The sequence below is a fragment of the Arvicola amphibius genome, chromosome 15, assembly GCF_903992535.2.
Source record: "Arvicola amphibius chromosome 15, mArvAmp1.2, whole genome shotgun sequence".
Classification (NCBI taxonomy): Eukaryota; Metazoa; Chordata; class Mammalia; order Rodentia; family Cricetidae; genus Arvicola; species Arvicola amphibius.
Window position 1 is genome coordinate 15,880,907 of NC_052061.1, and position 11,167 is coordinate 15,892,073.

General features: G+C 54.5%; 1 protein-coding gene across 1 annotated transcript; it reads left to right on the top strand.

Moving 5' to 3' along the window:
• Window positions 1–1,959: 1,959 nt before the first annotated feature.
• On the top strand, window positions 1,960–10,901 carry Palm3 (paralemmin 3). Its single transcript, XM_038313152.1, has 7 exons — window positions 1,960–2,047; window positions 5,283–5,331; window positions 7,161–7,241; window positions 7,700–7,842; window positions 7,954–8,038; window positions 8,953–8,998; window positions 9,133–10,901. The coding sequence occupies exons 1-7, from the start codon at window positions 2,001–2,003 to the stop codon at window positions 10,875–10,877; spliced, it is 2,196 nt and encodes a 731-aa protein (XP_038169080.1). The 5' UTR covers window positions 1,960–2,000; the 3' UTR covers window positions 10,878–10,901.
• The last annotated feature ends 266 nt before the right edge of the window (window positions 10,902–11,167 follow it).

The following is an 11,167-nucleotide window of genomic DNA, read 5'->3' on the forward strand; positions in this document are numbered from 1 at the left end:
TTTCAGAATGATCTAGAAACTCAAATCCAACTTTTTTTCTCCCTGTACTAGGAATTAAATCTAGGGCCTCATGTATGCTAGACAAGCCTCTACCACTAAACTGTGTTGAGCACCCACCCCACCTCCTCTGTCGAAGTGCTGAGATTAAAGGCAGGCGTATGCCACCACCGCCCGGCTACCAGGCTGGTTTTTAACTCATTCTGTAACCCAGGTAAGGCTTGGCCTTGCCAATCTCCTCCCTCAGCCTCCCTGGTGTGGGAGCCAGCCATGATAAGTTAAATATGAACAGATCACCCAAAGGAAGTTCTTTACTTCCAACCATTACCAGCTGCCAGAGTAGGACTCAGCCATCGACAAATTTAACAGAGGCCTGAGTTTCAGTAGTTTACCCCGAAGCAATACCTGATTGCAGGAAGAACCACAAGCTGAGATTACCTGAGCACCACCTAAAAACAGACCATCCAAAGGAAATGCCTAACATTCCAACTGCTGTAGATAGGACCACCTGCCTGCACACATTCACAAGGACACCCCTAGACAAATGTCAGCCAGTCAGGGGTCCTGAACCTCATAAACTCCTCACCCCCACATTTACTACTATAAAAACCCAACTCTAACTGAGCTCAGGACTCTCTGTTTATTCCAATATGTTGTACATGCGGAGAGACCGAGTTTGCAAACTTGCATAAAATAAAGGCTCTTTTGCTTTTACATAAGGGACTCAGTCTCCTTGCTGGCTTTTAGGGGGACTTCACGGATGTGGGCATAACACCTAGTAGTGGGATCCCAGGTCAGGCCACCTGCCTGGAGTCCGTACTAGTGGGACGTAGGCAATTCCAGTCCTTGACAGCCCACAGCAGCATGGTGGCCCTTGTGCAAGCAGAAGACCTCCATTTTACACGCCAAAGGTGTGCAAGGGGCCCTGAAGCAGTCAGGACCAGAAAGGCTTGAATGTGGGTGAATTTACCACTCCGGAAGGGGCCTTGCTCAGAGTTCCTCTGAAGCACCTAGCAGAAACAGACAAGGGCTGCTCTCGCAGGATAAAGATCAAACCTGGTCTAGTTATGTTGAGCTGACATCGCAACACTCAAGTGTTCAAAGGAAAGGCATCCTCAATAGTGAGCTCGCCTCCTGTCCTTTCTCCTTCTTTCTTTCTTCCTTCCTTCCTTCCTTCCTTTCTTTCTTTCTTTCTTTCTTTCTTTCTTTCTTTCTTTCTTTCTTTCCTGCTTGCTTGCTTCCTCCTTCCCTCCCTCTCCCTCTCTCTCTCTTTTCTTTCTTTCCGTTTTTGAGAGAGGGTTTCTCTGGCTCTGGCTGTCCTGGAACTCACTTTGTAGACCAGGCTGGCCTTGAACTCAGAGAGCCTCCTGCCTTTCTGCCTCCCAAGTGCTGGGATTAAAGGTGTGCACCACCGCCGCATAGCTGTCCTTTCTCATTTCTAACCCCATCTCTAAACACAATAGGGTCTTCTGATCTGCAGGTCATTGGTACTTATCCTCCCATTTCACAACGAAGCAAACTGAGGCTTTGAAACCTAATACCAGTTGCCCACAGTGACCCTCATCCCAGGCTTCTTGGTTGCCATGGTCTCCAGAAGCTGAGTCAGTGAGCTCTCCCTCCCGCCTGCTCCAAGGTCCTAGAAGGGAGCCAGTGACCCTGGGCTTTTTCTAAAGTCTGAGTGCCCAAGGTAGGCGTAGGCGCCGGTGTCCGGGCGGCCGCGGGTCAGTGCTTGGCCGTTCTCCCCACCTGCTGGAGCACCGGCGTGGCTGCGTGCGCGTGAACTGGGAGGCAGCCGAGTGCAGCGTGGAGGCCGGAGGCTGGTAAATAATTCATCCCTAGAAGTTGATAGCGCTCCCCAGCACTGCCCCAGCCCCAGCCGGGCCGCGCCTCCCGCCCAAACCAGCCGGACCTGCTCTCCTGCTCCGCCCCGCAGCCCCCTCCCACCAACCAGGGCCCAGACTGGGGAGCTTCGGCTCACACCACGAGAGGGCTACTGGGCAGAGATGGCCTTGCAGACCCCGGTATTGTCCCCGGCCACAGCCACACCCATGTAAGTGTCTGGGGTGAGGGCGGGTGGGCAGAGTGTAAAGGCTGGCGGCGGGGGTGGGGCGCTGACCTAGTCCGGGAGCCCCAGCTGGCCTCTCAATAAGGAGCCTAGGGGAGAGCAAAGGGTGCTGGCGGCCAAACCTGGGGCTCCTTGAGAGCCACTTCCCCAGAGAGTTGGGCCTACCGCAAAGTTAGGAGGGGAACAGAGAATGTCAGGGTACAAGAATGTGCATCCAAGTTTAGTGCCTGCCACCAAACTCCCCAAGTCTGCAGAGTGAGCGAGAATGCTGGAGTCCAGGAAGGAAGGAAGCGCTCCAGCCTCCAAAGACTGGCAAAGTCGTAGTGTAGCGAGGCAGCGGCCACTCCTCTGCTCCTTTTCGGTACCAAGCCTGTTAAGGCTGAGACGCGACGATGGAGTAGATGAGCGACGTGAAGGAAGGTGTAGGGAGTTCGACTTAGCTGAGGGCTTTTCAAACCGAGAGAAGCTCTAGCCTAGTATGCGTCTGGTTCCATCCCTAGCAGGGAGCCGATGGTCAGGGGGACTCCAAAGAATTATAGAAACTCCCAGAAAGACGGCTTCCCTCCACTAGGGACCCCAATTCTGTCCTTCACTCTCCTGTGCCCTCCATTGCATTATTCACCAAGTACAAACCTGGTTGCTTAGCAACGGGAACCCGATCCCCCCCCCCAAGGAAGAGTTAGGGAGATAGCATCTTAGGAGTGGGACAGCTGAGGGGACTTCAGCCCTCCCCCAGGGACAGAGAGATGAACGACCGGAGTCTACACTTCCCTAGGGACACCTGTCAGGCTACCTTCGGCCCCTGCCCCAGTTGAAGTCCCCACCTCTAGGTAGGTCTCTGGCCTCCCATGGCTGCCCAAAGGAAGGTCTCTGGAGGCCCTGAACCCCAAACTGTGTTGTCAGCAGCGAGGGAGAAGTGCTTCCCATCTGCCTTCCTGACTTGGGACAAGTCTTGCGCTGTCTCTGTGTATGTGGCTGTGAGTGTGTGCGTGAATGCATATAGGGGAGTATATGTGTGGGGGAATGTGTAACAGTGTATGTGTGTGGGTGCATTGTGTGAGTTTGTGTGTGTGTGTTAGAGTGTGTGTCATGAGAATGTGTGCATTTTGTGTGTGAGTGTGTGTGTGAGTGTGTGTGTGAGTGTGTGTGTGAATGTGTGTGTGAGTGTGTGTGTGTGAGTGTGTGAGTGAGTGTGTGTGTGAGTGTGTGTGAGTGTGTGTGTGTGTGAGTGTGTGTGAGTGTGTGTGTGAGAGTGTGTGTGTGAGTGTGTGTGTGTGAGTGTGTGTGAGTATGTGTGTGAGTGTGTGTGAGTATGTGTGTGAGAGTGTGTGTGTGAGTGTGTGTGTGTGTGAGTGTGTGTGTGTGTGTGAGAGTGTGTGTGTGAGTGTGTGTGTGTGAGTGTGTGTGTGAGTGTGTGTGAGAGTGTGTGTGTGAGTGTGTGTGTGTGAGTGTGTGTGTGAGTGTGTGTGTGTGAGTGTGTGTGTGTGAGAGTGTGTGTGAGTGTGTGTGTGTGAGTGTGTGTGTGAGTGTGTGTGTGTGAGTGTGTGTGTGTGAGTGTGTGTGTGTGAGTGTGTGTGTGAGTGTGTGTGTGTGTGAGTGTGTGTGAGTGTGTGTGAATGTGGAGAGAGGACAACCTTACATTGTTTTCCACTCACCTTGTTTGAGACAAGCAGTCAGGCTATCCTGCTGCAGCTTATCCTGGGCTATCCTGCTGCTGCATGCACCAGGCTGTCCTGCTGCATCTTATCCTGCTGTTGCATGTACCAGACTGTCCTGCTGCAATGTACACCAGGCTATCCTGTTGCAGTTTATCCTGGGCTATCCTGCTGCTGCATACACCAGGTTATCTGGCTGCTGCATACACCAGGCTATCCTGCTGTAGCATAACTGGGCTATCCTGCTGCTGCATACACCGGGCTGACCTGCTGCAGCAGCAGAGCTGAGAGAACAGGTTTAAGCTGGTTCTGAGCATCGGCTCACTGGGCATTGTTTGTCCCCAGCCAGAGCGAGTTCTTTTGCTATTCCTCAGAGGCTCAGTTTTCCCTTTGGTAAATGGATCATAGGATTACGGGGAAGATTAAGTGTTTCTCCAGATAGGGCATTTCAAAACCTGACAGGCGCGTGGCCTGTGGCTACTTTGGCCGCGTCTGTTCCTAGCTGGAGTGTCAGGTGGAGGGTGGAGCCTGAGCTGAGGTGGCTGAGGTCCAGCGGAAGCCCTGCAAGGCACTTAGGGCACTATAAATAGCTCTGTTGTGCCTTCAGGGTGTGGCCGGAGGACCCCAGAGGACTTGGCTGGAATGTGGGCAGCAGGGCTGGGATTCTCTCCCCGACCTGTTAGGATTTAAATTGACAAACACCTAAAGATCTTTGTGCCCACCCCATCTGCCATGGAGGAATACGGGCTGGTAGACAGCCCTTTCTGACCATCGGCTGAAGGAGGGCTAACACGGCCCCACACCTGTGCTGGGCATTGATCATGTTATTTTGCCTGTGCCTGTCCCCTAAATGAAGATCCGGGAGCCCCCTGGGGGTGGGGAAGCCGGATGCTGTCACATTTCAGTTAGGACAAGGGTGGGGAAATATCGGGTTAAACCGTAAACCTCAAATCCCCTTCCTTGGAGCTCAAAGTCCACAGTGAGGCAGGATGGCCCAGTGACCCTTGCCCCCAGCAGGAAGAGGGTAGACAAGTGGAAAAGAGACAGTTGTGAAGTTACCATGGTAATGGTTAAATGGTCACTTCTCTCCCCCACATTCCCTCATATCCCCACACCCTAGTGCTTAAGGGTGAAAGCTAAGGTTCAGAGAAGGCATGGGACTAGTAAGAGACACAGCCTCTTTGGAGCCTCGCAGGACTTGAGACTGTTTGTGGTTGTTTGTAACAGTTATTGTAGTTATGTACAAATTGAATTAAGTGTGGAAACTGTTTAGATTGCTCTCTTGCACGATTGAGGTCAAGCTATCCCTGCCCGGTTTCACAGGTGAGCCCAAGACTGAGAAAGATGTGAGACTCAGCTTTAGCTTGATGATCTTGGTCTCCACCATCCAGACTCCAGTCAGCTCCCAGGCGCTTCCCTGGTGGAGAGGGGAAAACACAGGCAAAGCACTGGGCTCTTTCTTGGCAGCCCAGAGATCTTAATTAGGAAAGGACTTTTAGGAGCCCGCCTGCTGAGGGATGGAGTCCCTAGGAAACGCCTCTTCAGCCCCACCGCTCTCTCCACAGGGTCATGGCGGAGAGCGCCCTCTATCGGCAGCGGCTGGAGGTCATCGCTGTAAGTGTCACACTCCAGAACCCTAAGACTTCTTGCCCGCTCCAGACTCACTTCCTCTGGGGTAAACATCAGTTAGGGAATGTTTACCCCAGAGGAAGCGAGTTTGGGTCTATGAAGAACTGAGCTGCACCTTCAGCTCCAGTCTGTCCAGGGAACCCCTTAGGCAGCTCCTGTGTCCGTCCCTGTCCCTGCCGGAATGGAGGGCACCTGTCTTTTGGCACCTCCAGCGACCCTCAACCTCCCTACCTCTTAAATCTCCATACATCGCACCCCTCATTTGGAGTCCTTTCTTAGGAAACCCCATCCTATAAGCTCTGTTCTTCTGGTCTACCTGTGTGTCCCCTACCTCTCATTTCTCTGGCAACCCTCTTTGCACCCCGTTCCTCACTAGCCTATTTCCGGACCTCAGCTCTCTGCACCCTCATCTTTGCCCTCTCTATTTCTGACTACCACTGTGCACCTTTATTCTCCAAACCAACTTTGCACTCCATATTTCTGCACCCTACATTTCAGAACCTTTCTAAAACCTATTTTCTTTTTCTTTCTTTCTTTCTTTCTTTCTTTCTTTCTTTCTTTCTTTCTTTCTCCCCCACCCCCTCTCTCTTTCTTTTTTTTGGCAGAGTTTTTTTGTATAACTGTCCTGGCTGGCTGTCCTTAGTAGACCTTGCTTGGTAGACCAAGCTGGCATTCACCTGCCTCTGCCTCCCAAGTGCTGAGATTAAAGGTGTGCGCCACCACTGCCTGGCGCATAAAGCCTGTTTGGTTTTGTTTGTTTGTTTGTTTGTTTCTCTGTAGCTTTGGAGCCTATCCTGGAACTAGCTCTTGTAGACCAGGTTGGCCTCGAACTCACAGAGATCAGCCTGCCTCTGCCCCCCAAATGCTGGGATTAAAGGCGTGCGCCACGACCGCTCAGCAAAACCTATGTTCTATATCTCGTCCCTGAACCCTGACCTCGGCGCCCTTGTTTCTCTGATCCCCACCTCCGTGCTCCATTTCCCTGACTTCCACTCTCTGCACCCCGTCTTTCTTCACGTCATCTTAGACTTTACCTCTTAGCACCCCAACTCTCTGTAGCCTACTTCTGCACCTCAACCCTGGAGGCCCTCTGTACCCCAAGTCTCTGGTCACCTGTCTGTACCCCTCCATTTTTCTAACCCTCTTTTTTGTACTTCACTTACTAACTTTCCCACCTCATCCAACCCCATTTTTCTGGACCCCACTCCTCAGTACCCCAGCTTACCGCATTTCCCTCTTTGTACCTCATCTCTGCCTCCACCTCTATGCCTGAGTTTCTGGATGTCTACCTCTGCACCCCCATTTTGAACTTCATCTCACTAGCACGTTCCCTATATCTAGACCCACATATCTTTGAACTCTTAAATCCCCTTTTTAAATAATTTTTTGTCGCAGGGTCTTTTGACCCAAAGTAGCCTCCGAGTTACTACTACTCCCTGTGTAGTCCAGGCTGGCATGAAACTCATGGAGACCATCATACCCCCACCTCCTGTGTCTTGGGGTTACAAATGTGTGCACCTCGCCTGGCCATCCTCCACATCTTAGAAGCCCAAAACCCCAGTCACCATTCCTAAGCCCCGCCCCATGCCCCCATCTGCGGACCACCATTGGGCGTGGCCGGGCCTCCGCAGCATCAGGGCGCGGCCTTCTGGTCCCGCCCCGCTCCGCCCCGCCCCTCCCGCTGCTGAGTCAGCGCTCTGCGGCCCCCGCCCGCGGGAGGACGCCCCGGGAGGCCCGGGAGGCCCGGGAGCCCCGAGGAGGCGGGCGAAGGGCGGCACTGGGCCCGCCCGCAGCTCTGGGTCGTGTATGCGCAGGAGAAGCGGCGACTGCAGGAGGAGATCGGCGCTGCGCGTCGGGAGCTGGAGGAAGAGAAACTCCGCGTGGAGCGGCTCAAGGTTGGGGACTCCCGTCCAGCCCCGGCAGTGAAGTGGGGCTGTCTTTGTGAGGCCGACTGAGAGACAATAGGAACCTCTGTCCAATTTGGGGAGGGGGAGATGGAGAGGAGGCGGGCGAAAGGTAGCCATGGAGACAGCTGCCCCACTCTGGAAGAGTATGGGGAAGGTGAAGGGCTTCTCCCAGTTTGGATGTGATGAAAGGAGCCTTAGGTCAACGCTGGGGTGGAGAGGGGCGCATTGGGAGGTCTTTCTGGGCTTGGCAGGGCCAGTCGACTTGGCAGGCTGGAAGGATAATGGTTGTGTGTTTCTGCTTGGGAAGGCTACTTGCTGGCAAGGTGTTGGGGGACGAGATACGGGCATGTCTTCCAGCCTGATGGATGTGCCCTCTGGGCGTTGCAAGCAATGGGTGGGGAGGTAGGCTTCCCGTGGCCAGCCCCGGACTCCCTTCCCATGCCCAGAGGAAATCTCTCCGAGAACGTTGGCTCATGGATGGGGCGGCTGAAGGGCCAGAGCGGCCGGAGGACCTTGCCTCCAAGGACCCGCAGTCGCCTGAGGGACAGGCCCAGGCTCGAATTCGTAATCTGGAAGACAGCTTGTTTTCGTGAGTCGGGAATCCCTGCTTTTGAGCCCTGCCCTGGCCTTTGCCGACTGCCCTCAGAAACGGAGCCGGTTTAGTCCGGCCCGGTTTCCAGCGGTTCCCTCTCTCCCTCAGACTCCAGTCACAGCTGCAGCTGTTGCAGAGTGCGTCCACAGGTGCCCAGCACAGGCCTGCTGGCAGGCCCGCCTGGCGCAGAGAGGTGAGGGGCTGGAAAGGGTGGGGAGGAGGGGGTGTGGCCAGCAGCGGTGGAACCGGACTCAGCGGAGGAGCGCTCTCTCCAAGGCAGCCTTTCTCTTGGTGTGCGGTCAAACCCACTCACTGTTACTTTGCTCTGTGTTCTTGTGGAAGTTGATTTTCTTGTCTGACCTTAGTTGCTCTATTCCTAAAATGGAAATACCAACTCAGAAGTGCCTTTGGGAGGGGCCGGCGAGATTATAATTTAAAACTACTACTCCAGTGTGACCTTGAACTCGCGATCTTCCCTCTCAGCTTTCCCAGCGGTAGGGTGACAGGCTTCTCTCACCCGTGCCTTGCTCACAAAGGGAGTTTGTGTGCATGCAGGTGTGTTCAGCTGCTCCAGTTTCCTCACCTCTCTCTGTCGTCCCATGTGGGTCACACTGCCTCTTTGCTATCCTTTACCTTTCTGTCGCCAGGGCAGTGCTGTTTCCTTAGCCTGGAACAACGGTCTCCAGCTCAGCACTCTGGACAGAGCACACACACCCCCTCCAGAATCCACGCCCTGGTTTATCTCTACAGCAAACACTGACACCCCCAGATCGCTCCCGGAGGCTTCTTTTCTCATCATTGCTCCTTTCTCTCCCCCTTCCCAATGTGCAATGTTTATTTGTTGTTATGCTGATTACTTTCCTCTTCCCATCAGAACTTAGTCTGATTGCATCAGGTCCTCTCAGGTTGGGAACACTGCTCAGCTGTGCTGCCCTGGGCAGCCTTGAGTGCCCCAGGTGCTGGGCTCCATCCCAACACGTCTTCCCTCCCCCATGAATCCTTTATCTATGGCAACCTCAGAAGCTGGTCAGTGAAGCGTTAACATGGTATTGGTTAAGCAGGTGGCGCACAAACCAGGGCCTATTCTATTCTCTATTCTCCTTGCAGGGTCCCCGTCCTCTCTCTCAGCCCACCATGGAGGCAGGTCCTGCGGGTAAGTATTGGAATCCCGAGGTCTAGGGAACAGCCACCACCAGATCACTTGACCCAAAAGAACCTGGGATGAGGGTCCTTTTCATCCCCGCATCATCCTGACCTCCCTATCCTTTCCTCCCTTCATTTCCCCAGGCCTCAGTGATGTGGACAAGAGAACTTCCCTGCCAGCTGGTCCAGTGGGCATGTCCCCCGAATCCCCCTCTGATCCCAGGGAGGAGCTCAGTGAGGTTCTGCCAGCCTTGAGGCCATCCCCTGAGGCCATAGAGGCCTCTTCAGAAGCCAATGGCCCCTGCCCTGGGCATAGGCCCCTTCAAGAGCAGCTCAGCCCAGGGGCAGCAAGTATCACTCAGGCCAAAGGAGATGGTGTGGTAGAGGTGGTTTGGGCTGGGCTTCGGGCCACTGAGAACAGCGCCACAGACCCCACGGGCGTCGAGCTGGAGGCCAAGGTGGAAGAAGTCGTGCTGGAAGCCATTGAGTCCAGGCAGGGCACCAGCAGCCCTGAGCTCCCCACTTGGGTGAAGGAGGGGAGGGGTGTGGTGGAGGTGGTCTGGGAGGGGCTGGGAGGCAGTGATTCCAATGTCACAGGGGAGTCAGACAGGGATGCAGAGGCCACACAAGCCAGTCCCCCAAGGCTCCAGGAGCAATCTGAGGCTGAAACTTCCAGAAAAGAGGAAGGTGCTTCCAGGGATAGTCCTGAAGGTGTTGGGCAGGGGGGCCCTGGAGGAGAGGAGGGGTCCTTCATCTGGGTGGAGAGAGTAGCCCTCAGTGAAGACTGGGAGGAGCTCTTGATGGAGGGCTTAGAAGCCCCTCCAGGGGTAGGGTGTGAGGGAGGACCTGAGGCTTTGATGGGAGCACAGCTGAGAGGCAGTGGAGAGTCCTGGGAGGTGGAGAAATCAGAGGGCTTGGAAGAGAGGGGAATGGCAGAAAAGCTCAAGATAGAGAGAGGTGGGGCAGCCGAGGTGCCAGAGCCAGTCCAGGAAAGAGAGGAAAGCCAGGCAGAAAAGGGGGAGAAAAAGGACGGTGAAAGCCCCCCTCCTGCAGAGGTATCAACAGATGAGGAAAAGCAGGCGGTGAGAGAGAAGGAAGATGGAGAGCCACTGGAAGTAGAAAAAGGAGGTGAGGAAGAGCCAGCCACCACTGAGACGCCATTGGTGGCAGAGAGAGAACCAGAGGGCCCCCTGGACCCAGAGAGAAGAGGAAGTGAGGTTCCATCAGACCAGGAGAAAGGCGGTGAGAGCTCATTGGACAGAGAGTCAAAAACAAATGAGAAACTATTGCAAGGAGAACCACAAGATGAGGGCTCATTGGGTGAAGAAACTAAAGGAAGTAAGGAGCTATTGGATGAGGAGCCAGGCGGCGAGGGCTCATTGGGTGAAGAAACTAAAGAAAGTAAGACGTTAGTGGATAGAGACCCAGGAGGCAGTGAGCTATCATCAGAGGCAGAGAAGACCCCAGGCACCAAGGAGGAGGTGAGCCCAGAAGATCAAAACAAACCCAATGAAGGAGCAGAGTTTCTGGTGGAGGATGCCAGCCAGTCAGGGACCCCTCTTTCAGTTCATGAGAAGCCCACATCGGAGGAACAAGGACTGCAAGGCCTGGAGAAGCAAGAAGGACCAGTGGAAGAGACAGCCAGGGAGCCTCAGCCCTGTGCTGAGAGTGAGGGTCCCCCCGGGGATGCCACCCCCCTATTGGCAGAGACCCCAACACCGGAGCAGCCTGTGGAAGGCCAGCCACTGCTCCACCAGGAGGTGTCCAGCACCAACCCAGGTGACCACCCCGCACCTACCTATGCACCTGCCCGGCAGCTTGAGCTAGCTGAGGCCAAAGAGGCTAGTGGCCCTAAGCAAAAGACGTGCCAGTGTTGTGTGGTCATGTGAGCCTACGCCTGCCGCCCAGCACCCTACTCCTCTCACAGCTACCTCGCTGCCTGGCATCCAGCAGAAGGTCCCAGGCACAGACAGGGTACCATAGGACTGGTGGTGGGACCCAGGAGCCAGCACAGCAGGCCCCTGTGTTTACCTACACCTGGGCTTTTAGACTCCCTGCCCACTGCCTGTGGCCCTGACTCCCTTCTGCAATGAAGCCTTTATACTTGAAAATTAAATGTTAAGGCACTCTGGCAGCCTGACTGTGTGTCTTCTTTTTGTTTTTGTTTTTTTTTTTTTTC